Consider the following 27,503-nt stretch of genomic DNA (forward strand, 5'->3'; position numbering starts at 1 on the left):
CAGAGTATTTCGTGAATGGCATAGAATTAGCCGGTAGGGCGCGGCGCGGATCCGCGGGTGTGCGGGAGGGGCGGCCGGCGCGCGCTGTCGCGACGGCTTGCGACCGGCGGGCGCAATACACGCTACCTCGAGTTTCGCTATTCAGTCGTGTTCACGGCGTCACACGAAACGTACGCGCGGCAATTCTTTGAACCGGCCGGCTCCCGAATAATGTTTCAGTGTTTGACAAACTCAATCGGAGGTCTCGGAAGAAGCGTATTTAATAATTTACACTGTATAACCGATCGCATATTCTTAGTGAGTGTTACGCAGTGTGTACGGAAAAAACTTTGTCGGAGATTCTGAAGAATCTTGTGTAAAATTGTGTAATTCGCCGGCTGCGGTCGGATTGCTTTTTACACAAACTTTTTGGTGAGTGTTATACGTTTTATTAGTAACCAGTGTAAATTGATCATAATTATAGAAGAATATTTGTAGTGATAATAAAGTGCGGGTACCTGGTCGTTGTTATATACCTATCGAAGTACTTTGTAGTTAGAATGGCGGGGCGTTGCCGGCTAATCTGTAGGTACCTACTTAGGTAATTCTTTTCTGCAGAATTCTTCAAATCTATACCAATGTACATAGGTAATTTCGGAGTAATCAATGCGCATGCTAATCGTGTTTTGCTAAAATTATCAAATCGTCACTAAGTTATATGGCGCGAATAGCACTTAAGTAGGTAGGTACTTACAAATTAATTGCTAATATTACGCTGTGTGTGTGTGTACGACATTAATTTGCTGACATTGATGTTTACACGACAGCAGTAATAAGGTTTGCTGCTATTGCACAACCGAGAAATTGTTTTGTGAAATTGTTGCGTTTTTGGCGGCAATATGTCCGCCTAGGAAGGATCGGAATGATAGAATCTTTAAATTTGCGTAAGTAGGTATACCTAGTTAAAATGTGGTGATCATCATTTTATTTCGTATGATGAGAATATTATCTGTAAATAATATTAGTCCTTAAGGTGTAATTAAATAAAATTATTTACATATAATAATATTATATGTAAATTTTATTTAATTACACCTTAAGGACTTGAGTAAGGCAGCTAAGTTTTTATACATATTGGTGAAATTTAATTAAGAATAATTTTATTGTATACCTAATTGATAAAAAATGTTTTATGTAACTTATGTCTCTTTTGTTATATAAACCTCTACGTTTACGATAGTTTTTTGTTCTTAAAAAATTTATACCTACTTCAAGATTCAACATTTTTTTAAATAAAAAAATATCTTGAATAATGTTCGTAGCATTGATACATAGTTCCCATAAACTACGTAAATTTTGAGTAATGACTAATATTTTTTTTATTGAAATGTTATTGGTAAAAAAATCACTATCGTACTTAAGTAAATTCTCGTTGGTAGGTAATTATCAGGTAGGTAGATAACCTTTATTATAAATTGCGCTAATGTAATTTATTAACTCAACAGCTAATGTAAAAATTAATAAATCTAATTATCTAATGAACAAGTTGATAAATGTCACTTCGAAAACAATTTGTTCATTGGGTATTTTATGTATAGATTCATGATATTTATTACGTTAAAATATATACATATATAGTCAAATTCATTGAGGGGTGTAATTTATGTTTTTGAATCAACGAAAGACAAATCGGGAAATATTAGTTATTATAAATAGAAATTATTATTAATTAAATAAGAACAACGAATATGTTAGCTATTCATCTATAAGGATCATTTGTATCAATACAATAAAATATGGAGGGAAACTGTAACGCTGTACCCAATGATTTATTAGTAAACAGTTATTTCGCGCCACACCGAACTTGTAAACAAAAACAGTTTTGCGAAAATGTTACCTGGGCCAATTCGCATGAAATTCGTCGGACTAGTGATGAGCCGTGGCCAGGTAGGCGGAATCGACAAATCGAGCAAAAAAATTGCGAGGGTTGTTACCGGGACAATAGCTAATTGTTGTTAGAATAAAGTGGGATAGGGCCCAAGGCCAAGACACTGTTTAAAACTGTTCGATTTCGCATCCAGACTTCAGTCTAGTTTCGGGCCTCGTGGTGGACACTTCCTGGTTGATCGTTACCAGTCTATTGTCGTTTGTTTGTAAATAAGAGGGGTCAACACCCCTATTCAATATTGTTCCAGATTTTTTATTTGTTTAAATTAACAACGATTTAATTTAATAATTCTACGTGTGTGCTAGTGTTGGTTAAGTGATAATTAATGTTTGGAGACTTTTATTCTTTACTGGATTATACTTTAAGAAAGGTACAATTTTATGATTAGGATCTTTACATTTATTTTCTGATCTTTTACACTTACAACTTCCTGCGATTTTCTAAAATTAATTTTATAATTTATTATTTCTTTCATCATTATTTATAAATATTTGCAATGCGTTTAACTAGTTAAGAGTCCAATCCAGCAAGTGATAATGAACAATGAAAACGAATGCTTTTCTTAATTTTGTGTTATTAAGCTTTTCAGATTTACTAGTCCTTGTGTCTAAAACTTAAATACAAGTGTAATTACTTTCTGATTTTAGTTTTACTTGAATGTTATATTGTTTAGGCTGGCCTTTTTTTTTTTTTAAATATTAGGATTCCGTATTTATATATCCATGTCGTGTACTATTTAAAATAATACTGATTTAAAATAATAAATCGACACCTGGTAATTAATATTATTCTCTAAACAATTCAGTTTTACATTTAGGATTTTTCATTGTTTCAGACGGTGTGCGTAGATCTTAACGCGCGCATCGTTCCCTGTGATAAGAGGCTCCTGTGATATCGACAAGTTCGTCTTAGCTTTAAACTAGTTAGTCTTAGATATAACATAGAAAATGGCGGCATCAATCGACCCGGCAATTCTTCAGTTCGACATTTGGGATCAACTGGATGAGGCCACAATGGAATTGACCCTAACATCAGAGTTTTGGACACAAGTGCAGACTGAGGTTGATACATTGGACATGGTACCGCCTGCCAATTCACCAGATATGATAACCCCTGAGAATGAGTCCGATTGGAGGATACTTGATGCACCAGAAGAACCCAAGAAAGAGAAAATAGTTCACCATGATTGTATGTGGGCTGGTTCGTGCGCTGATTCTGTTCATCCTGGCAACACATTCGTACCAACTGAACAAATAACAGCAACACCTGGGCAGAGCCTCCTTCGGAGGAGAGAACCCTCGCCGCCCAGACCTGAAACGCCACCTTCGTTAGACGGCGATGAACCCCCACAATTCCGTCACACAGTGGATGTCGCAGTTACCGCCCGAAGACTGTTAAGAGATGTGGCTGCAGATCACTCGTACACATTAGCCAGACAAAATTTTGACAACCTCGGCGTGCAAACACCATCAGACTCTGGTGAATCAGGTATGTAAATATTTTTACAAAAAGTTTTAAAGTTACTCACAACTTGTTTCGTAAACTTATTAACCACAAATAGGAAAGATCGATAAGAGTCCGTTATATACTTTCATGCATAATGCTTCATCGCTGTAGGTCACTACCGATTCGTAAAATTATATGGTTTTATATTACTCTAGAACTAAGTAGGTGTTTCTTGAAATAGGCGGTAAGTTGGGTTCACCGGGAATGTCATGAGGACGCAGGCGCTATGTCGCGAGCGCGGGAAACTGCGCGTATCGACCGATCCGCGTCCCCCTCCGCGTCTAGACGCACCCGCGACTTTGCTCTTCCGGAACCTTCGCCCATTGCGACCTTGAACGCCCCAACCTTCCTTAATGTCAGATTGCGCAACCTTCGCACCCGCTCGATCATCTCACGGGATTGGCACGTTTAATTAGAGTTAAATTAATCGGGTCCTCATATATGCCCTGCGATATGCCTGCGGATGCGATTAGGACGCAGCTAAGGTCGTTGGTGCGTCGACCGAGACGTCCTGACCTTGACGCATCCAGTTACAAGTAGAGGCTTCCTGTTCACTCTGACAAATAACAGGTCGAACTCATACTTCATTCGTCATATAATTCAATTATGTATTTTTTCTTATGCAAACAAATACTGTAATAATTCTGATTAGATATCAATTCTAATAATCTTAAATTTACAAAATGTCTAAAAATCCATTTGACACATTCTGATTAGTCCCAATATTATTACAGCTGTTCATTCTGCATTGTATTTGGCATACCTTATGTTTCAACTGACCTCAAAAGGATGTCATCAAGATATTAGTATGCATGTACAGCATTATGTAATTATTTATAATACTATCGTTGATAATAGCAGTGCGTAAGGTCGCGATGGGTAGCGGTGTATTTACAAACTTGTTGCGCAACATTCATTGTAGTTGTACATATAAACATTTCGGGTTAAAATTAACAGACTGGATTAAATTATACAGCTCACCGCATTGTAAGTGCAATAAAAAGTCTGCCGTGGCTTCTGCAATTTTATACAGTCCGTTATTCGAATAAGAATACAGCGGAATGAAATGGAATCTCATTGAAGTGGAGTTTGTTCAGCTTGTCCGACCGGTTTGAGATGCTTCACTCGCTTGTCTAGCTCGACCGGATGACAATTTGATAGACAGTGTCTTAATAATCGTGATTGAAAACCAGTCTACTTAAAATTTAACCACCCGTATCCAAGCATTAATCCGATCGACTTGGACTTTCACATTAAATTGTATTAACATTTGGAATTACTTTTCGGTTGAATATGATTAAGTTACACATAAATCGATTAGGAATCTGAAACGCACCTTGCGTGCCACATCACTAGCCTGTTCTGTGAGCGCTAAAAATTTACGATGCATGTGTACTTTTATCGCGTACGGCTACGCTACACACTGCAAATGTTTAAACTTGTCACATTTTCGCGCCAATTTACTTTGCTAGTTGCATAAAAAATATTTTATCGCATAGCTTTTTTTACTGCGGTGTTCTGTTTAACTACTAGCCAGACATTATGCGCTTCGTTCCAGATACTAAATCATGTTTATTATCAAACGCGAGCTCGAGTTTAATTTAAACCCATATTTACGTTACTTTTTATGAGATGTGATGTAGCGGTTATTTTGCCATACATTAATTATATAACGAAATATTTCTCTTTGATTGTATATTTAGTTAATTCAAGAAGATAATTGATTATAACTCGTAATATAATTTATTTAAAAATATGATTTATTGGCCATCTGATTCATATCTTCACACTTGACAACAAGATAATAAAAATAACTGTCACAGGCAATTTGTACGGATAATATTGCAATCTGTGGTATAGTTTACATCGGCTTATCAAAATGAACACAAAAGATAAGGTCGATTTCGGCATCAACATGTCTCCATGTGAAGTTGTGTCCTTACAAAACTAGGCTGCCGGTTGCCAATAGAATTGTGAATTCCTTTAAGGGCAATTTAGGGCGTCGAATCCGGTTAGGCCGTGTCCTAAACACGAGTATCTATCAGTGAGCCAAGGCTATATTCGCTTCTAGATAAATGTAATTCCATTTTAGACTCGACACTAGATTTACCGCCCAAGTTTCTAAATATGCCTTTTTTCACTCGTTCGACGTGACATATCTAGTTCATGAAGACTATCATGTATTAACGATAAACGCACAATTAATACTTGTACATTTTATCCGATTATGTTAATTGGTCTCATTAGATTGCGAGAATATATTTTTATCAGTGTAAATTAATCCGATCACGTGCGTAGGAATTCTTAAATTATTCAAATTAGCCTAATTCGCAATCTTAATTTATAGGTGTCACGTCTCTAGTGTTCAATTAGTTTTGGCATTTAATCGGTTGCTAGGTGCGTATTTCTTAGGAACGATTTGTATAGTCGGTTAATACTTTGATAGTAGTAACAGTTGACCTAAATTTAGTGATCGTTGAATTTACTTACCGCCCGGCCTTAGCGCGGCGTAGCGGCCCTGTAACCTACATTCAAACTATATTTTAACTGATATTAGCTCCAAGCTTATGATTTACAGCTTGACTCAAGGATTATGTATTGCCATTTGCAAGATTTATCTACCGTTGACATAGTTGTATAAAAATTTGGTTTCGCAACGAAGTCAAATTACAATAGCCTGAAGAAGGTTCATTTCGATACACCAATTTGACATCAATCACCAAAAAATTACGCAACATATCAATACGTTTTAAATAAAGCCACTCGATAATACCGCATATATTTCTCTTATCGGATATTGATAACTCCGTAGTTGATATATCGTAAGCCGATACTATGTAGGTACTTAGAGTATGTAGTGGAAACGGCCTTGACGTTATCGGCGCGAATTATGCAGTTAGATATTTAAAACAATCGCAGAAAAGTTTGCTTTCAAGACCGGCGAAAATTAGGGACGGGGAAAACTAAACACAATCGATTAGATTTCAATTCTTTTAGAATTCCAATTAGCTTTTCAAATTTTCTACTTCTGCTCACCGTTTTAAAGTGCATTCTTAAATGCATAGATATTTAAATAAAACGTTTATAGTTCTGACAATGTAACTCGAATATGCGAAATTGTCACCGAATTACTCTAAATGGCTTCTTGGCCTCACCGTGGCCTTCGTCAATTATCAATGGAGATAACAATAATACAACGTGACACCCTAACATAAATTTGTATTGTCTTATCATCAGAACTCTACTGACTGACGAATGATAAAGATACTTCGCAACAAGATAACAGTGTAGGTACTTGCATACCTTGATCTCTTATATAGTCCGGGTCCAATTCGGTCAAAATATCAAATTAATTGATTGATAAATGTTATAGTCGGTCGAGTTTTTAACATATTGGCATTTTCCATCCAGTTTAGCATAAATTAGTAAAGATGTAACATTTGGAACAGGTTTCAATTTGTCGCGAATGGGCGTGTCGAGTCGAGGCCCTAGATGAATATGAATATTCGCATGACGCAATAATAGAATAGCCCATTTGAATTTTATGGTCCCGGAAACTTGACTCGGTCGTTTGTCGCCTACTGATCATCAGTTTTCCGAATAGCTCCATAGCGTACCTATACTACCTACTCAATTAGGGCTGTCAATTATTCAATTTTTATTGTTCTGAACGATACACGCTTACATAATAATTATAACACATATGATATGTGCTCATTGGTAACCATTGGATTTTGCAAACGGCAAGTCGGCAGTCGCCTCACGTGGGTGACTCTTCCGTTTATTAATGACCAATAAAAACGCCATTGCGTCACGTTTCTATCAACGCAAGCGTCCGTGAACTTCCTAGCGAACTCAACCAAGGTCGGAGCTGGTGCGATCGATCCATGATACCCATCGTAAATTACACAACCGTCTATTTTGGAAGTCGGCAAATCTCGAGTGCTCCCCAAAGGCCAGGTGACCGACTTTTGCCGGTTGCGTAATACATCTGAAATAGAGCTCGGTTCAATATGTTTGGATACGCCAATGGTGTATTTATTTTTGATTCTGAAACCATTTTGTGGGTTAAGGAATTCTCCCACACGTTAACAAGCCTCAATCTCAGTCTTCACATCCAATCCCAAACTGTGAGGATAAATCGTAATATCAATAAATACATAAACAAATATTTGTTTTGAAAACGAATTAATCATATCCAATGGAAGGTTGAGCGGCTTCCGTTCAAATTCAAAGCTTTCATTCCGTGGGATAATTAGAAAGTTTACTATAAAAATTATAAGCGACTTAAAGAGCTGTTACAGGCGTGCATTGTACTTACTACCTAATTAGCATCGAGTATACCGTCATACGACAAGATTCGTCTACAGGCTGATACTGTTTTCAACAACTATATTTAAAGAAAAAAGAGCCAGAATTTATTTCCAAACATAATAAACATTTTTAATTTGACATATTGCTATAATTTAAAACCATTTACAACATTACAACAAAAAGAAGTGTCTTAATAAGCTTGTTCAGCACGCCACAGAATCGGTTCGAATGAATTAGATACGTAATCTCGTTAACAAGTTTTTTGTGTCTAGTTTCGATCACGCTGTATAAGATGGCGTGCGCCGCATGCGAGTCACTATAATTTTTAATTATCGCGCTCAAATGCCAGTGAACTTGGCCTCGCAGCCGTGGCCAGCCAGCCGTGCCTTGGCTTCTACCAGGTCACACTTGACGACACCATTGGACTCGTTCCTTTTTCAAACTTTTTATTCAGCACCTGTTTGTACAAAACATTTTTGAATTTTTTGTCAAAACCGTTGTCGCTTTCTTTTTTTTTTAATTTCCCTGTCGCTATGACAGTTTACACGTCGACATTTTTAATCTCAAATATTTTATCATACAGGAGTTATATTACGTGTCTGATAAGGTTAAACCCAGTATCTTCGTAAATTACCTATTCATGCCATTACATCATGTTACTTGGAATTTGTTTAGTGAGTAATCGTTAGATTTGGTCATATACTTCACTCATCTCGTGCTTTGTTAAACTATACGAACAGCTGATACATAGTTATATGTTGCTATAAAATCGAAATATCGAATCGAGACGAAGTCAGTCACGCAACTTTTTCATATTTCGCCGACAGAAAGCGGATTCGTGGTATGTTTTGAAAATTGGAACACCAGGGTATCTGAGAATGCGTCTAGAGCTATGGCGTTATAATAGATATGCACTAGACCGGACCGGCGGCGGCACACCGCGACAATACCGCCCATATCACTTACACGCAGCGCTGAAACAAATACTCTGGTGACTGTTAATCACGTTGGCGCCGGGGAGAAAATAGTCGCTAGGAAATCGACTCCGGTCGTCACAGGGCTGTGCCGCTGTGCCTTTACATTAATAGGTTTAATTATATCTCAACGCCAACATTAAGACACTTTTATAATCCGTGATTAGATCGATTCGACACGTGTGTCCCAATCCTATCGCTACATTTAGACACGTGAGAGGCGGGTCTGACTGACGACAGGCAGCGATACTCGAATTAGATCGACGAGCTACTAAGATAAGCGACCGCGTAACTATGCGGAAATCGGAGTAAAAATTGCGCGTTGGCGTATTAATTTATCTTCGCCTAAGTAGATAATGTGTCTGATGTTCAGTTTTTTTTATACAATCTCCAACTGCGTAGTCGCGAACATTTCGCGAACGTCCCTGACTCACATACAACCCAGCTGCCCACATAACTAGTTTCTATTTCGAGTTACCGCGAGATGCTAAGAAATCCTCGTCCTTGTTGATACGTAACCAGCGATGGGAGCGAACCGGTAACCTTTAATCACAATGAACCGCTGACATAATTATTTGTTAGTGAAACCGGATAGCTCGGCGGATTCCGCGAAACTTGCACTACGGCGTAAACACGAGGCGGCTAGCCGGCCACATCCGCACTGTAATACTTGCAATTCGATCGCCAACCCGACGCTCGCATACCAACTCATTCATAGAAACGACTACGCTGCCCTCAGCAATCATTTCGCGCGATTGCAAAATTGACTGGAATACGCGACATTTACTAGAATCCATTTATAATTTAAGTCGATCGATTTAAGTCAGGATATAAGTACAGCCCTAACCTGCTACATTTGGGGACCCTGCGCTCTGTAGCCTCTGTCCTAGAAAATGCAGGAATATTATAGAAAGATAGACGCCCGTGTTGAGGCAGTCACCTTTGACGCCATGCAACTCCGTACGTCTCTCACATTATTTCCAAGCTTAATTTAATTAGTCATAGTATACCGGTACTAAGCAAGCATATGTATCGGTAAACCGGTAGCATCGCTAGATGTGTTAGCGGAGCGGAGTGTTATCGTGCAACCGTCGCGTGACAGTTAATTTCGAATCGCTTTGTTAAATGGGTAGAGCGAAAGCCGGAAAGCGTGTCCACCGGTTGATAATCCGGAGTCCATTGAGTGCGGACGCTGCGGCAGAGCGGCGCGCATGCGCGCTCGTTTTGGCGCGAATACCGCGCCGTGACGTCAGCCATCAGGCGTCTGGATCGATGGCGGCAGACGCTGCGGTAGTACGATGGGGTCGTCGGCCTCCCCCCTTCCGCGTTCCGCCCACCCCATCCCGCGCACCTGATTACTGCAGTTGCATCTCGACTCCCTGACTAGATAGATTTAGTTCCATATCTATGGATGCAGTATGACAAACGCCGCCCACCTTTTATGGTGATACGAACGTAATGAACGTTGTGAATGAAAGTATGCAAGGAATGCAACGGTAAATGCGGGTTTCTAAACACATTTGATAACTACAACAGTTTTGACGCCGGCATGTGATTGAACTTTGTCTCTCTTTGTTACAGAGGAGGAAATCGACGTGGTCTCCATCGGGACTTCTCAACAGTTGCTGGCCGCATCTCCACACGTGCGCACTGACTCGTTACCGCGCGCGCCTTCAGCCCAAGAACGGCAAATATTCCAGCGGACCGTGGCAAGTGCCATCACCCCTAGGTCGCCTCGGCCGGCAGCGCGGAAGCGGCTCATACCACCAAGTAGTATAGCGTCGTCCTCCAACGTACAGCGACGCCGCAAGGGCCCAGGTAGGCGCGGCCGCCGGTCCAACACTGACACAGACTCTGAGGGAGACTGTCCGGAGACCGAGCGTCGCTCCATACACAACGACATGGAGCGACTCCGGCGCATTGGCCTCAAAAACCTTTTTGACGAATTGAAAAAGCAAATCCCGGCCACAAGGGACAAGGAACGTGCGCCCAAGGTAGTGATCCTCCGTGAAGCGGCTGCACTGTGCCGTAAACTGCGAGAAGACGACCTCCAACGACAGATCCTTAAGAAACAACAGGACAAGCTCATAGCTAAAGTGAAAAAGCTGCGCGCGCTTACCGCTCGCTACCGTGCGTACTGAGCCAGCGTAGTTCCAAAAGTGGAACTCCAAGGTATAGCGCCGCCACATTGTGGACTGGCTTAAATAAAGTCTCTTCTAGACGTACCAATGACGTTTAACGTTTCAAATCCCATTCATCTTACGGCCGAATCCATTATCGGCTGATATTGTAAATTTGTACGTATCGAAGTCTTTGAAGTCCTATCGTTGTTGGGAATTTGTTATAATTCTAAAGTCAGCTTTTACGGCTTACTCTGCTTCTGTACCGTAGCGGGGAGACGTAGTTACGAAGCAATAACTGCGAGTTTAGTTTGCTCAAACGATATTTTGCAGTGCCAAAGTGAGCCATAAAGCTGTTGTTAAATAAATCCTAGGTCTTCAGTAAAATATCTTTATTATTACAGACTGCTTCGTGAACTAGTAGACTGGTTATACCTCTAAAGTGTTTTTTGAATTTATCATTAAAGTATACATAGTTGACATAGCGCATACAGATTTACTCCGTGTTGACTAATCGAAAAAATATGACATATGTTGATGTATTGTTTCGAATCGGTAACTGAAAGATCTTTTACTGGACCTTTTTACTAGTATATTGTATATGCAAAGTTTTTAGTTGTGGAGAGGTTAGAGGAGACAGTTGGTCGCTTCGGCGGTAGGTGAGGTAGATATTGGCCTTTATATGTTTTTGGCCCGAATGCTGTAGATTATGAAGAGTGGAGATATCCGCGACGTTACTTTTAATCATAAATTACATTAAGTTAAGTCTGAACGCTTTGGTACCTACCTAGATTTTTGTTATTTTGTATATTTTAACACTTTTAATGTTTTTTTTATATATTTTAGTCACGCGATTAACTCCAAATGGAATTGTTATTATATTGGACCACTTCACTGTATGCACCTACGGCTTTTTACATGAAATATCATTGACTAATAAGTACCATTTTATCACGGATCACCTGCCCGTCAAATAGTGCGGTAGTTTCATTGCATTTCCCTAGGTTCACTCGCTTTATGATATTATTGTTGGCTATTGGATTCATCATAATTTTAAATTTTAATCACGAAATTTCATTTTCAATCTCGACGGGTGGTGTTCGCGTTTCATATTGTATTATGACTACCACTTATTAGAATCGATACATATAGGTAACTATCGTTTTGTGAGACCTTTAAATTAGCTAATCAAACGTTAATTTATTGGCACATATAATTTCTATGTAAAATAAGACCGATATATGTATATTAATATAGTCCAGTTGACATACATACTGTGAATAATGAAAATCTCAGTGACAATTTGTCTGATTATTATGAAATAGACTATGTATTTTGATATAACATCAAAATAAAAAATCCAATAAGTCCTCGGACTTAGTAAAAATAACCAAGTAATAGTTCCTCATAGTACCTACTTATAGTAAATTTGCATTTTTCTTTAATATACATTTTTATTGCAGTAAGTTAGTCATGTACTCGCGATAGCAAACCTGGACAGGACTGAATCGAAAACGCGAATATAGAAAGTTGTAAGAAATTGTTGAAATATAAGAATTATATCAGTGGATTTAGAGTAGAATTTTTGTTTTTTTTTTCTCGCCAGTAGTAGACCGGGAACAGAAAGTACGATTTGGTTGGGTTAAACCGAATCAATTTGGAACATACTTGACGCACCCACATTTGGTCAAAGGCCATTGATTAAAGGATGGGAAATGCATGTTTAAATTTGATACTCCCTAAAGCTACCCATCTAGATCATAGTACCTTCCATTCGATGTGAAAGCTGTTTGTCCAACTTTCCAAATTCGACAGCGGCAACCCGACTAAATCGTATCATCTGCTAAATGTCTAGTATTTCATTCTGGCCAGGTTCGCATACAAATTGATGTTTTATCAAGCACATGGTCAATATGTATCATGGCTTTTATTGAGTGCGGAATGTGCCTTGCTATGTATATATAGGTATTTAGGTTTATACTCGAATTAGTTGCAAGAAATATTTTTTTTTGTGAGAAATGTTAATAAGTTAGGCGATTGTTTGTTAGTAATAGTGGTTACACGAAAGATTTATAGATATCGTGTTAAAGATTGTCAGTTTATCTTCCACTAGTGTAAAATGTACATAATAGGGTATAGTTTTTACACGTACGCCTGTATATTGTTTGTAAAACGACATTTAATTCTAGTGATCGTTTAGTTTTTTTTCTTTAACTGGAGAGTTTTCTCGAATGTTGTACCTGCATTTATTTTTTTTTTTTGTTAATCTTATCTTGACATAAATAAATAGTTTAGTTATTGGACAGCCCAAACCTGCCTACTTGGTGACAAACTACCCATAGGCACCTTAAATTAAAGACAGTTCATTTAGTACAGGTTTATTATAAGAAATCGACAGCTTTACAAAGTCACGTTAAGCAGATAACAGCTCGAGTTATCATATAGCCAGGAATTATTGTTGACAAGGCACATTTCCACCACTGCCCAGATGGTAAAATTTACATAATGTGTACATTCTATAAGTAAGCTATGAATCGCATAAGTCATGTTATTAGTTCGTTTTATCGTGTACTTTTTATATTGCCTGGTATCCGAATTCATCTGGCCGCTAGCGGTAGTGCCAACCGATGGTTGTAAACCAGATTCGGTGGTTCGGTTGGCACTATTGCGACATGGCGGCATGCAGTCGCTACAGAGAATGCACGGCGCAAAGAAATTCCGCCTAATATTAATGATGCACTCTGCAATCTTTGAAGCGTGGCTCAGAGTACTTACCATCTTGACGGATACTAGATTATTACTGTGAAAAGTTTTTTGGTTTTTGTTCCTTAATTACGTGTATCGAAAGCATTAAGGTAATATTATGTAATAAAAGTGTCGGCGCGAGGCAGGGCGGAGGAATATTTAGATTGTGATTTTTATACTGCGGTGTAATATGGGGGTTGACTTATTTGCAAAGATTCTGTGATTTTTGTACCTGTGCGGTACTATGGGGAGATGTTTTGAAGCTCTGCTTAGCCCGACTGTAAAAAAATGAGTACTTTCAATCATTTACAATATCCTTATCCCTTCCCAGTATGCAAAACAAGAATACACATTAAAATTGACTAAAATTTAGCAAATAAAATTTATTTTTTTTTGCTAAGTTTAAGTATCTGTAAATTACATTTATACACTACACAGCACACATTAATGGGAACTAACTATATAAAGTAATGTTCCTAATATTAAAATGTTGCGGCACCGTGAAATTAGACTGGCGCACTGAACTGTGGGTTCGATTCCCGCTTCTATTTTCTGAGATAAAAATCTCGTCACAAAACAATCAAATTAAACAAAAAATTATATTGTCCTAGTCAGGACGAGAAAAAGAAAAGTCAAGATATGTGATCATTGTAAATCATAGAAAAACAATTAGGTACATTAGTTGTGATTTTCGTACATATTCAGATATGTATAATTCTGGGTTTGATTCCCCAGCTCAGGCAAATATTTGTCGGACATCGGATCCGCGATATTTGCTAGTGTAGCTTCGTAGCTCTCGATTCACCTCATTAAAATACAGGTTGTTATTTCTAGAAATATCCTGTATTTCTTCAACTTTAGAATTAATTTTAACAGTCCCGGGTTTTTGGGAAGGAACTGGAGAGGAATTAATTGAATATTGATTAAAAATTGCAACGAAGTCATTATTTCGTTAGGTTCCAATAGCTACAATCACAGTCTAGCGAGTCACTAGGTAAGTATCGAAAACAAGTTTGTTAGACAAATTAAAAAACCCTTGTCTTTCAATATTTATTTCGCTACAACTTTTGAACGGCTGAAGTGCTGAACCGATTTTGACCAAACATCAAAGAACCACCGAATAAAAATTACACAAACCTCTTTTTGCGTCGGGGGTTAATGAAACTAAAAATATATATACCTACGTTGGAAGATTACAACTATGAATAAAATTATTAGGTAGGTCGGTGAGTTACAAAATCTGATTTCTAAGAAAAAGTGCCATGAACATAATTTTAGGACAAACTAGCGGGCGTATTAATTATTTACTTATACGTCTGCCACACGGGGCCCTTCTAAATCTATACTCTGCTTAGCTCTTAAGGAAATAATTTCTTTAAAGATTTGCCTTTTTTACAGTTGGTTAAAAAGGTAATACAAAATCTGCAGTTCCACTTCCATACAAAAAGTGCATGGAACGAAACGTTTTAGGAAATGACAGGTAGACAACTGAGTGAAGTTGTCAATTAAACTTCAAAACAATAGTGAAGTTCGCGCGACTGGCCTGATGATGGCTCTTCGGAGTGTTATTTCTTCTCGTATTCCAATGGTGATAATTTTAGGTGCAACTGGTACCGGAAAAACTAAGTTAAGTGTGGAACTGGCTCAAAAATTTGGTACGGAGATCATCAGCGCTGATTCCATGCAGGTATGTCCAATAAGGTTTATTTTATAACCTCAAAAGTTGTGACCATATGAGGCTTTCCAAGCGTTTAAGTACCTGCCATGTGGGTGGTATTCAGTTAAGGCAGTATTTAGATAGTTAAATAGTTTGATGATAATATGGAATAAAAAAAACAATTAACTTTATTCACATTTATTGGAAAAAAAATTCAAAATTCAAACTTACAAAAATCTTATTGTTGGGAAACAGATATCGAACATTTAAACAGTAATAGCTAGAGTTCTACTTACTAAACATAGAATTGCAATTTTCTCACGTTGTGTACATGATTTAGAGACATTTATTGTATGGAAACGTAGCCCCTTGCATGTTGCAATAAAATCGATTTAAATCGCAAAATGCCAATTTTCCACCGTTTTTCGCAAAATCTCAAATATCTCGGAAACTACAATCTGCCCAGTATCTTATTTTTTCTGTACAACATTCTAATAGGATTGATTGATTGCTATATCTACATACATAATTTGTGATAAAAGAAACATGATTAGAAGTACCATGTTGGAAATTTAGTCATAGAAATTATTAGTTATCCAATTAAAAATGAACTTAAATGAAACATAACCTATTAAATTTAGTTCTTATAAGATCATTATAAGAAGTAATCTAATTAAGCAAAAAAAAAAAGAGTTGAATATGTAATGTAAAAAAATAATAATTTCCTGAGGTTAAAATATAATATTTTTTAAGACTAAGTCACATGTTTAAAAAGTACATTGAAATCATATGAAAGGACATAGTGAACAGGGTAATATGTACTCGTATCAAGCTTTCAGTTGAGGCTATTCTGTAACTTTCATGGACCTTATCAGTATGTTTTTTTAATTAGTTTTAGGATTGTATTAATACAATCCATTCATTTCTAATTTCGGGTACAACAGTATTGTACTTATAATAACGCTACCTGAAACTGCCTGCATGACATGCCATGGACTGGGAACGGAAATTTAATTATTGGCCGGACAGGGCATGTTGCACACTCTTTGTAATTGAACAGTCAGAAACAAAATGTATGTAATATTTTCTATATATAATATCCATCCATACCATGCCTATAACTACTCATTTAGCCTTGCCTAGTTTTAATAATGACATTGATTTCTATATAACATAACTGTAATGTAAAATAACCCAATAGAATTTGTAATGGAATCTGTTCTTATAAGAACAGGTATTAATTTAAAAAAGTAATTTATGGTCCTGCAACTGCAGTTACCTTCATCTCTCTTTTTTTTTGCATATTCCTGTCACATTTGAGCTGGGGTGTCCCAGCCCATGGATGTGTAAAATATTAAATTGTTATTTAAAAAAAAATTGTCTATGATTTTACAAACATACCTGAAACCTGAATTAATTTATCTGCATTCTCTTCTTCCTGTGAACCCTAACCCAGGTTTGAACCCTACTCGTGGCACATGTTTTTGACTCCTGTAAATATAGTACTTTTCATTGACCACTTCCGATGAAGGAAAACATCGTGAGGAAATCTGCACTTTGGTTGATTGTCTTACTTTAGTTTGTTGACCTGCCACCGTGAACTATGATGATTGAAATTCAGTGTTTATATTATGCATTATTATCATGCAGCGGTGTCCATTAAGGTAGCTTGTCGAACCTTTGGCCCTTTTGTAAGTTTATGTTAAATACATAGGTTGAATTGGTCAATTTTGAAGTACTATTGTGGTAGTATGTAGGTCCTTTCAATATAACAATATTAAACATGAAATATCTCACATAAATACATATACACTCATCATCATCATTATTGACAGTTTTCTTTTTCCCACTACTGGGAAATAGGCCTCTCTTATTGAACACCTAAATATACAGTATCACATCTTTATGTAGTCAGAACTAGGAATTGTGAATACCGAAGTCCATATTTACCTGTTTTGCTATCTAGTCTATGTGAAGATAAACTCCAGTTAACAGTCATTTCCCTTGATATACTGATATACTCTTACCATCTGTGCAAGAAGAGATTTCAATCTAAAATTCCAATGTATTTTCAATGCATGTACTATATACGTGAAAATACATATTATATAATTTTGGAGTAGTCTACACTCCAAAATGTTTATTGTGGTGACACAAGTTAATTCATAGTCAATATATGCCCCACAGTGTTTCGTTCGGCGAGTTTATATTAATTGCCCTCTGATCGGAGACCATAAATTTTGAAGCCAGCACAGCGCAGATAAAACACCAGAGTGAATGACGTTTTAAAATTGCTCCCAAAATATTTAGCAATGATGAAAGATGGTTCTGTACAAGAACATTGTAATGTTTATTTTTAGTTTTGTGTGCTCATTCTAAAATTATTTTGATACAAATGTGTGATTTTTCTGAGAATTTAAGTGAAAAAATAGTGTTTAGAACTAGCGTTATATTCTGTATTTGTTTTCTTTGTTTCTAAAAATTTTTATTCATTAAAAAACTAGCTTTAGCCCGCGGCTCTGCCTGTGTTTTTATCTCTGCGAAAGATCAGTTTTTACAAACTTTCACTTTCATTATAGTGATTAGGGGTTGATTTTTGAAAAAAAGCCTATGTTTGAATGAGGGTCTTTAACTATATGCGTACAAAATTTCATCAAAATCCAGTGGTTGGAAAGAGAAAGGGAAGGCTTATGTCCGGTAGTAGGATCTAATAGCTACATAAAAAAATCATTTTTGTTCTGCTCACGGAACTCTAAAAATTGCTTGTTACGTTATCTCAATCGTGCATGCGATTAGTTTTGGTGAAGGAATTTCGCCGGACTGTCCGAGTTTGTCTCCGCGTTATATAACCAGACGATGGCCGGTAGCCTTCGCACAGGTCGCCGGTTCCGCAGTATACGTTGCGACTGCAGATAAATCAAGTTCAAGTTCAATGTCGAATGAGATGGATGAAAGGAAAGGAGACTAACGAAAGGTATTTATGAATCGGAGGTAAGTGGAAGAACAGGTCAGGGTCGACCTCGAAGTACTGCGGCCAGATTGCGGATGTCCTTAAGAGAGATATTAGAAGCATCCACAAATGAAACTATAAATAAAGTGATGAGGATTTACAGAGATATATACTAGAGGAGGAGGAAAAAAGTGAGATTTGTCAAGATTGGCAAGATTTGGCAGTCTGACATGTGATATAAAGGCCCTACATACGAATCGTGGCGCGCCACATTAGTTTTTTAACCCCCGACGTTAAAAGAGGGGTGTTATAAATTTAACGTATCTGTCTGTGGCGTCGTAGCTCCCAAACGGATGAACCGATTTTTGTTTATTTTTTTTTTGTGTCATATATAATTTTATCCCGAGTGTTCTTAGCCATGTTTCATGAAAATCGGTTCAGCCGTTTAAAAGTTGTAGCGAAATGAATATTGAAAGTCAGGATTTTTCTTTTGATTTGTTTAATATAGGCATCTGTGTTATATTCATAATATATATTGATTCATGACACAGTATTCGCAAATTGCTTCCGATGAAACGTGATGAAAAATTTAGTGAAGAAACCTACTGATATAACTAATAATGGATCTATATTGTGCGGTGAATTATTTCTCTAGATGTAACGTTGTAACAATGTAATGTAGTGTGCGTGTGCAAATCAATTGCGTGCCCAATTTTTTTATGCGCCTGAGTGTAATTTTCACACATATTTAGCGCCTCATACAACACGTAACTATATTTTACTGTCTGAAAGATTTCGAAATACGCATTGTCCTTCTATTTGGATTCATGTGAATACTACTTTTTTTTTACCATGACGTTATTATAGGCGTATTCAATTGAAATCCATCTCATCTTTACTAATATGAAACAGGAAAGTGTGTTTATTGATTTATTGCCTTTTAACGCTTTATCTACTCAATGTTCTTGAATTTTTTTATTAGGGTACCTTAATCTCAGAAAATAATATGATTCCTGTGGGAATTTCACGCGAGCGAAGCCACGTGCAAATGCGTATAACTTAGAAAAATATCTTAAAACGTAATATTATTTATTATAATATTATGTCAAAAATATTAAATCTAGCAGGTGCAACAAAAAGTCACAATGTTTATCTAGTATTAATACAACTACAAAATTTTCAAAACATAATTATTATAGCTACCACTAATGTTCATATATGCTAATTAAGAAAATGAGTATGTAAATCTGATTTATCTGGACGAATTAACATAAATCACAAAACGGTATAGTCGCACCCCGTGTGTCCCCTAATTTGCACATAATACGTGTCTGTTAGGAAATTTCTTATTTCATTGTTTAAATTACGTCAGGGTTCAAAAAGATTTAAAGTAGCTACCGAGAAGGTCAAAAACTCTAAAAAACCTGTCTAATGACATATTTTTTTTCTTGCATAAATTACTAGCATGGTTTTTGTATAATTTTCTTACTTAACTTTTCTTTTTTCGTTTAGTAATGAAATTTATTTCAGGTCTAAGGCTGAGTTGCAAAATCAGTTACTTAAAAGTGTCAAAGAAATACGTTTTCCCCTGACGTTGGGGATATTCTTGGTAAAATAAACATAGTTAGTTGATACTACATATGTTTTTTTTTATATAATTTGATTGTGTTTGACCTCAATCTGTGAAGCCTGATGGGAAGCAAAAATGCGGTACACGTACGAGGATCCGTCCGAATGTCGACGACTAGGGTGCTATATCATAAAATTCTTATTTTTTAAACTGTTTCTTTCAACTTTGGTACTGTTCGGTAAAATATACATAATTAGTTGATACATAGTAATATCAAGTAAGATATAATTTGATGTGATTGACATGTTATATTTTGCAGACTTTGTACGTCTAGACTAGACACAATTATCTCTTTGCCGCTTGCTTTGAACGCCTCAAGTTGTACAAGTTACAGTGACAGTTAAAATATACTATAGTACAGTCAGCACATTATTCTGGAACTTTCGGCGTCGGCTTCAATTTCAGCCTTTACGGGGTAGACAGGCCCAATTATTGCGAAAATCGAAGGTCACCTTTGGCTGTATAGCGGGCTTATTGGTGGTAATCGATACATATTTTTATATTTTTAAATATAAAATCAACTGTAAAATAAAACACGCAATGAAATTATGATAGGATAACAGAGATCTACCTCGTATGTCACAGAGATACAAATAGGAGGTCCTCAGTGTGGTTTTTATTCTAAGAGCAAAACACCGATTTTCAGTTATACCGCCTTTTGGATGAGGCCACAGATATAAATACAAACATATAACTATACTCCAATACCATATACAGAGCATCCATTTTATCTGCCATGGTAACACATACTGTGCGATTTCGGCAGGTCGTGTTAGCATTCCGACGTGGGTTCGTCGTCTGAGCCAAGGCCAGCGCTGGTATTTCCCGCCACCCGACGGCGCCTCCGCCAAACTGACCATTGACTTGAGAATATTCTCAGGCCGTCAGTTTTCGGAGTTTTCCCTCTTTTCTGATTGATTGAGTGAAACTGTGAATCGACGCGCACAATATTGTAAATCCGTTGCGTTTATCGAGTGAAATTCTCTGTGGAATTACGCGTTCCAAATTTAAAAGTACAATTCTTGCCATTGCTAATAAACACTGAATATGAAATTAATTATTTTTTAATATGTCGTCAGGCAGCAGATTTTTGAATTGAAAGCTTCCTGCATTTTCACAACACATACAACTTTTAAGTCAATATGCAAGATGCAAGTCAACATACCAATCTGTGTCGAATTGTTCATAACAAAATAATTGAGCAGTACCTAATGTGACTACACAATTCCCTAATCGTGTTTGTTTTCCTTAACGACACTAACGACTGTTAACGATTGAAGAAAATGAACAAATGTACGGTTTGTTTAAGGTTAGGATTAGTAGTTAAATATATATCATTCAAACTAGCTGTCGCCCGTGGCTCCGGTCTCAGTAAAACGTTTCCTATGTCACACCGAAAATATCTCATAATCTTAGTCACATATTGAGGATTCCCAGTAGGTACCATTTCCTTAAAATTATAATGATGGGCCGATTTTTATGGAATTGGGAATAGTGAAGATGGTAACACACGTAAACTCGCTCATTTTACGCAGGAACACACCGTTTAGAAACAAGGTGAAAAAAATTAAGGTGGTCGCAACAGGGTCAAGGTGGAAATTTAAAATGTTCATGGCTTAATATTTTTAGGTTATTATGTACCTATTCTTCTTTTTCTTGAAATTGTTTATTTACAATATTGCATGTACAGTGTACAGTCAACATCAAACTATATTGTCCCAAATTTATCGCAAACTTGTTTCTATTACCGCGGCAAATAGATTTCATGCACATTTCATGCACGTATTATGCGGTTGACTGTACCACATCACTTATTAATATCAAAAATTCACTAGAGAAGTCTACGGTCGCCCCCCGCCGACGTGGAAGCGACGCGTAGCTTATTTCCTCGCATCTTTTGGTACAATACAACTTTGTACCAATTATTACTAACTAGCGGCTCGTCCCGGCTTCGCTCGGGTAAAAACATGATAATATAATACACATAAGCAGTCAGGTTATGGAATCTACTTCCAATTAGTATAGGGTTAAGGAACATCTCTTTCCTAATAAATATATATATATGTATATATATTATTTGTATTTACTTATTATAGTTTTATATATTTAATTATTTATTATATGTAGTTCTTAGACATATTTTATACGTTATATTATGAATTATATAAAATAATTAAGTTTATTGTGTCTTTTTTTTTGTACACGCCAATGCCTCTTTTTTCCCATTCTTCTTTCGCGGGTCTACTGGAAGAAATTTCTATAGAAATAAGAAGTACCTTTGTACTTAGTTTCCTATTTGTAAGTTTTATATTTACATTGTTATGTTGTGTAAATAAATAAAATAAAATAAAACTTTCCTTAGGAACCACACTATTGCTCCGCGTTAGTTTCTGAGTTTATCGCGAACAGCCAGACGCGGCAGATGATTTTGTTTTATAATTATGTAAGAATATATGGTTTTCAAAAGATTTTGCGAATTTTATTACGCAGTAAGCAAAATAATTTCAGAATTGTTCAGTACGCTATTTTCTAACTATAAATTAAATTTCTTCAAAATCCGTCCTTAGATTGATAAAAATCAGGTGAAACGTGTATACTCGGGTACAAAACATCACTGTATGTTTTACGAATAATTGAATCTTATCAGTGACAAAGCTACAGGAAAAATACTGCAGTCGGTGTGTTTGTGTGTTTATGTCACTTTGGGGCATGCACCTCGAGATAAGATTAGGTAAATTGAATTTAATACTACTGCTCTTATTTGCGGATTGCTGAAAGTCCTCAAAAATGTAGGATATATTGTCTCTTTCGTAGATTCTTATTGGATATTTTTATTTTATAGTAAAACTTTTGGAAAATCCAAAAAAGTGTTGCAAGATTTTAGTTTTTTTTTTCTTGTTAGCGTGTTTATTTGTTTGTGCTGAAACATTCCAGGGTGAATTACACAAGCGTTTGAACGCGGCGTGTAGCGTTTTATTAGTGCTTATGTGTTATTAAATCAAAAAGCACATTTATCTATCACTATCATTTGTCATAACTTTATCGTTTGTAAAACCATGGATTTTTCGATCGTTCGACGTACAAAGAAATCTTCGTCGATAGCATACATATTTTTTACGACATACATACATACGTATTACATGTTCGTTTGTCATAACTTTATCCAAAAAAACACATGTTTTTGTAGGGTTACATACCGAAAGGGAAAACGGGTGATATTTTTAATATTTCAAAATTGTAATATAATAAATAAAGTGTGTTTGTGTTTGTTTGTCCGTTTTTCGCGTCGAGACGGAGAAACGGATTGAGGTTATTTTTGTCGTGGAGATAGTAGGAGAGCTGGAGAGGATATGCTACTTTTACTGGGGGCGGAGTCGCGGGCAACAGCTAATAAATAAAATAATCTCGAAACGCGAACTCTCGCGGGAGGCGGGAGTCCGTAGCTAAGATAAATCTAGTGTCTAATTACTGTTACCTAAACCAATTGCACTTGAGTCTAAACTAATTAGGATGCAGTCGGTCTACGATTACGTAACCGGACGTGGTGTTGCACTGCGCTTCGAATTACGTACGACAGGTGAAAAACCTTTGAAGATTACTCAGCTTGTTCATATGCGCCACAGTGTAGAACAATGTTGCATTTCTTTTGAAAGCTGTACGGTTGTACTGAAAAACTGCAGGGTTTATGTCTGTATACATCTACACTGTGGCAGAGGAATGTGGCTTTTCCTACAGAAAAGTAGTATGCTAGTAATTTTTTTATTGCTGTGTATGCCTTATGCAGTCGGTGGATATCTGTGGGGATAAGCCGGTGTACTGAGGTAAAAGCTCCGCTTAGTTTAGACACCAGTCTCTCGCAATCTAAAATTAATTTCACATGCTTCTAATGTGACACAAATGTGACTTATACATTAAAAAATAAATTGTTTGAGATAAGTTTTTTTTTATTATTTAAAGTTGTTTCCCAAGCGGGTACCCTTGGGAAGTAAGTACGTAATAAGATATGAGACCTGGCGTTTTTATTTTATCAAATTTTTGCTTATAATATAGAAAGAATATAGTACAAGGTGTGGTGCAGCTCTTTGGGAGCTGATTAAATAAAAATGTTTGATTTCGCGTCTATAAATTTGGAATTTCCATTATTACTTTAAAGATCCATTAGTTACGTGGAAACAAAGGACTTAGCCGAATTATAACAGTGTAAATTTAAAAAGGATTATACCAGTCTTCGCACACAGTCTACAACAATCCCAAATTACGGCCACACTTCATTGCTATGACACACAACAGGTCAGATGACATCATCTCTGTTACGCCCATCGTACTGATCTAGTGATTCATTAGTAGGGACTAGGACCAGCTGTTTGCTGATCAGATTTGATGGGATTGCAAAAAGTTGCGAAACTGTTATTACCTTTGTTTTGACGTGGGAATTTGTGTGTCGGCAATAGAGGCAATGGATTTGATGCTCCGGGTTCGTTATGTGACGACGCGACATATACCTGATCACATTTTTATCAGTCACCATGAGATCGTAATAACAAATATTATTTGCTTCAAGACCGTACCATCTAGCTAGAGAAGAAAGAAAATATGTTGGTTGAAGCGTTTGAGTTGAGCGTTGACAGTTCAAAATTAATCTAAAAAAAATTGTACATTGAAAATTTAAAATTTTCCTTAAAAAACCATCTCTAAAAATGCTCTTGTAGCGATCAGAAGGTCTACCATTAACTTTTACAGTAAGATTTCAATTCAACTCAATTTAGGCACCTAAAATGAATCGCATTCAGACTAAAAATTAAGTCGATAGTATGAATTTGCGATACAGTTAAGTTTAGGTCGTAAATTGAATCGCGTTAAGAGATGATGGTAAGCCCCCACATAGATTTAGACAGTTTCAAATACTTTATCTTGTAGGGTCTGCAAAATTCTAGTGTTTATGCCGGACATTCAAAAAAATCTCACTAATGTGATACCACGCCGAGGCACGACATGTTTTCCGACTCTGTCTACAACAGACAATTCCCATATGTCACACCTCTTATATTCTTAACAATGTAACATATTTCCGTAGAAACAATATTTGGCTATGGTCTGTCCATTGTGATGTCATCATTGCATTTACACTCACACACATTAATTATCGCATAACATCTACATGAGGATTTTTGTTTGAATTCAAACATGTACCGCAAGAATTTAAAAAATCTCAACATACCTGAAATTGTGTGTTAGATGTCGTCCATTGCGGCGGCGTCCATGTCGCCGGATTAGCCCATTACCATCATATGAATATCCGGTAAAAATTCGGTATCCGTAAAAAGTTCGGAAGAGAATAATTAATTTATATATACGAAACATAACAACATGAAAATCGAAAATACTTCGTAATGTCCGTACTAAATTAAAAGCGACGAATTACGCAGCATAAAGTTATGTTAATTAGTGCGTCACGTCTCATCTGGGCGGGTTGTTAACACTGCTGTATGCTAATATGTTCTATTTTAGTTGCAAATCGTTCCTAAGTCTATGGCAGTCGACTAAGGCATCCTACACACTTTCCGGACCAGTTGTTTTACCGGAAATCTGACCGGATTTGGAAAACGCAATTCAGACATCAAAATAGATTGACCTTCTTTGAGTGATCTTTTAACTTATCTTAATCTAACTAAACTGTACTTCAAAGCCGATTTACCTAAATCTAAAACTTTATTTAATCTATAAATATGATCAAAAAGAGTCTATTTGACTTTGGTGTCTTAAACAGCTGATACAAATAATTTGAATATTCCCAGGGAAGAACTGTGAATGGGAAGGAGATGAACAAATGAAAACTGAAGCGTATTTTTACGCTACATTATCTAAATTTTTCTTTGCCGGATCTGTTAAAATTTCCAGCCTAGTGCAAATTTTTCAGATCTAGTTCGAAATATATCACCGGGCGGTATACTGACTGGTCCGAAGCCACGGCGACATGAACTAGGATTTTATTTTGCTTTATTTACTATCGTTATTACAATAAGAACTAAATTAAAAAGTTAAGAAACACCCGTCTCCGAAGTTGCTTGCATCCTCTCATCAGCTGTAAAAGAGCTGACGGTTTCCAAACTGCTGTACACACATTCTCCAAACATAGCTAAGAACACTCTCGATTAATTTCTCTTTCAAATAAAACGTAGATCAAAATCGGTTCAGCCGTTTGGCTGCTACGATGCCACGGACAGACATACAGATACACAGACAGACTCGTTAAACTTGTTACTCCCATCCTTATTTGGTCGAGGGTTAAAAATATTTATGTTTGTGTATGTTTCGGTATGGTGGAATAGTGGCAAAGAAGGCGCATTACCGTGCGAATTCGGGTGGTTACCGGTTACTTTTACTTATATGCCAATTCTCACGGACATCACAAATGGATGGATGCTCTCGATTTTGACCCAGTTCCAATCTTCAGTCACGAAACGCCCAAAGGCGACGGAAAGAATTGGCAAACAATTTCAGGTGGTCTACATGTTTTAATTTAATATCTGATCTAGATTACTTTCTCTTTGTATTGTATAACGACGTTTTAACATTGTTAATTTGATGAGAGTGTTTATTTTTGATAGGCAGTTACATTTTTTGTCCAAATCTTGATGGAAATTGAGGATGCAAATAACGCTGTGGTGTAGAGAAGACTATAGACAGGTACCACATCAGTGGACTATTGTCTATTAATAATTGGTGGTGAAAAAGCTCTATTTATTAGACCAAAGAAAAGAACACATTATCATTGTTGCCTATCAGTACCAAGGCTATGTGATCCTTAGTAGCCTCGTATGATGTCCACGGGAGAATCTGGACTATATATATGGAACTACACGACACACTACCTACTTAGATGTCAATTGGTAGTTATAGACAATTGACATCCTCAACGAGGCTACCGAAAGAGAGAAAGACTACAAACACTATGGAGTAATGATCTGAGGATATTTAAAAATATAACAATGAAAGAAAATGACTAAATTCGATTCCGGAAACCCAAGCTAAATATGACGGTAAAACTTAAAACAATTAACGTTAAATTAGTTTGGAACAAAGGGCTGTTAACTATTTGATTTGTTACCTATTCCAAGGTTAGGCCCAAGGTGGCCCCTATGACAACAATTAGTTCTTGGTACAAATATATTTGTTATTGCCATATAAGTTTGGTAACGATAAAAGACATGCCATATTTATGTAAATTAATGTTTGGTTATCGTAGAACTTCCGGTAGATTGGTATCTAAGTAAATAAATATTATAACGCGCGAAACTCCGGATCAATCCCGAATTTCCCGGCTCTAGTAACATAAAGAACAGAGCTTATGTGGAATTGCCTAGGAGCAAATTCGTTTCCGTAAAGTTAGCATTGATTTGTATTGAAAAGTAGTCGTAAAATATTATTATAAGTCTTTGAAATCTTAACTCGACTTATATTCATAACACCTTAATAATAAAGATCAAAAACAAAGATTTTTGAAAGTCTTAAAATGAAAAATATGTCTAAAATAGTTGGCAACATCACACGGTCTAGTACGACACGGTTCGGCATTCACTAATACAATGACCCGACTGGGTACGTCAAACTTCTTTTATCCTAACTGACAAGTAACAGGTGTGTAATGCCTGATGTTAAACATAGTATTTGTAGGAATAA

General features: G+C 36.6%; 2 protein-coding genes across 3 annotated transcripts in view; both read left to right on the top strand.

Annotated features, from left to right (window-relative positions):
• Positions 1–143: 143 nt before the first annotated feature.
• Myc lies at positions 144–13,024 on the top strand. Of its 2 annotated transcripts, none has more exons than XM_053750440.2 (3): positions 144–411; positions 2,763–3,415; positions 10,303–13,024. In XM_053750440.2, exons 2-3 carry the CDS (start codon positions 2,875–2,877, stop codon positions 10,860–10,862), a joined length of 1,101 nt encoding a protein of 366 aa, XP_053606415.1. In that variant the 5' UTR covers positions 144–411; positions 2,763–2,874; the 3' UTR covers positions 10,863–13,024. The 2 variants fall into 2 exon arrangements, with proteins under 2 accessions (XP_053606415.1, XP_053606416.1); XM_053750441.2 differs by lacking the exon at positions 144–411 and adding an exon at positions 2,066–2,297.
• A 2,082-nt stretch (positions 13,025–15,106) lies between these two features.
• Positions 15,107–27,503, top strand: part of LOC128673267 (uncharacterized protein) — a 177,375-nt gene continuing 164,978 nt past the window's right edge. The window contains exon 1 of the mRNA XM_053750999.1: positions 15,107–15,273. Coding sequence (XP_053606974.1) covers positions 15,133–15,273 — 141 coding nt within the window. The 5' untranslated portion in view covers positions 15,107–15,132. The remainder of the gene's footprint in view (positions 15,274–27,503) is intronic.

Source organism: Plodia interpunctella, chromosome 10 (assembly GCF_027563975.2).
Source record: "Plodia interpunctella isolate USDA-ARS_2022_Savannah chromosome 10, ilPloInte3.2, whole genome shotgun sequence".
NCBI lineage: Eukaryota > Metazoa > Arthropoda > Insecta > Lepidoptera > Pyralidae > Plodia > Plodia interpunctella.

Coding starts and splice junctions, on each gene's coding strand:
- Myc (XM_053750440.2), top strand. CDS start 2,875: ATGGCGGCATCAATCGACCCGGCAATTCTTCAGTTCGACATTTGGGAT. Junction 3,416..10,302: donor ATCAGACTCTGGTGAATCAG/GTATGTAAATAT, acceptor TCTTTGTTACAG/AGGAGGAAATCGACGTGGTC.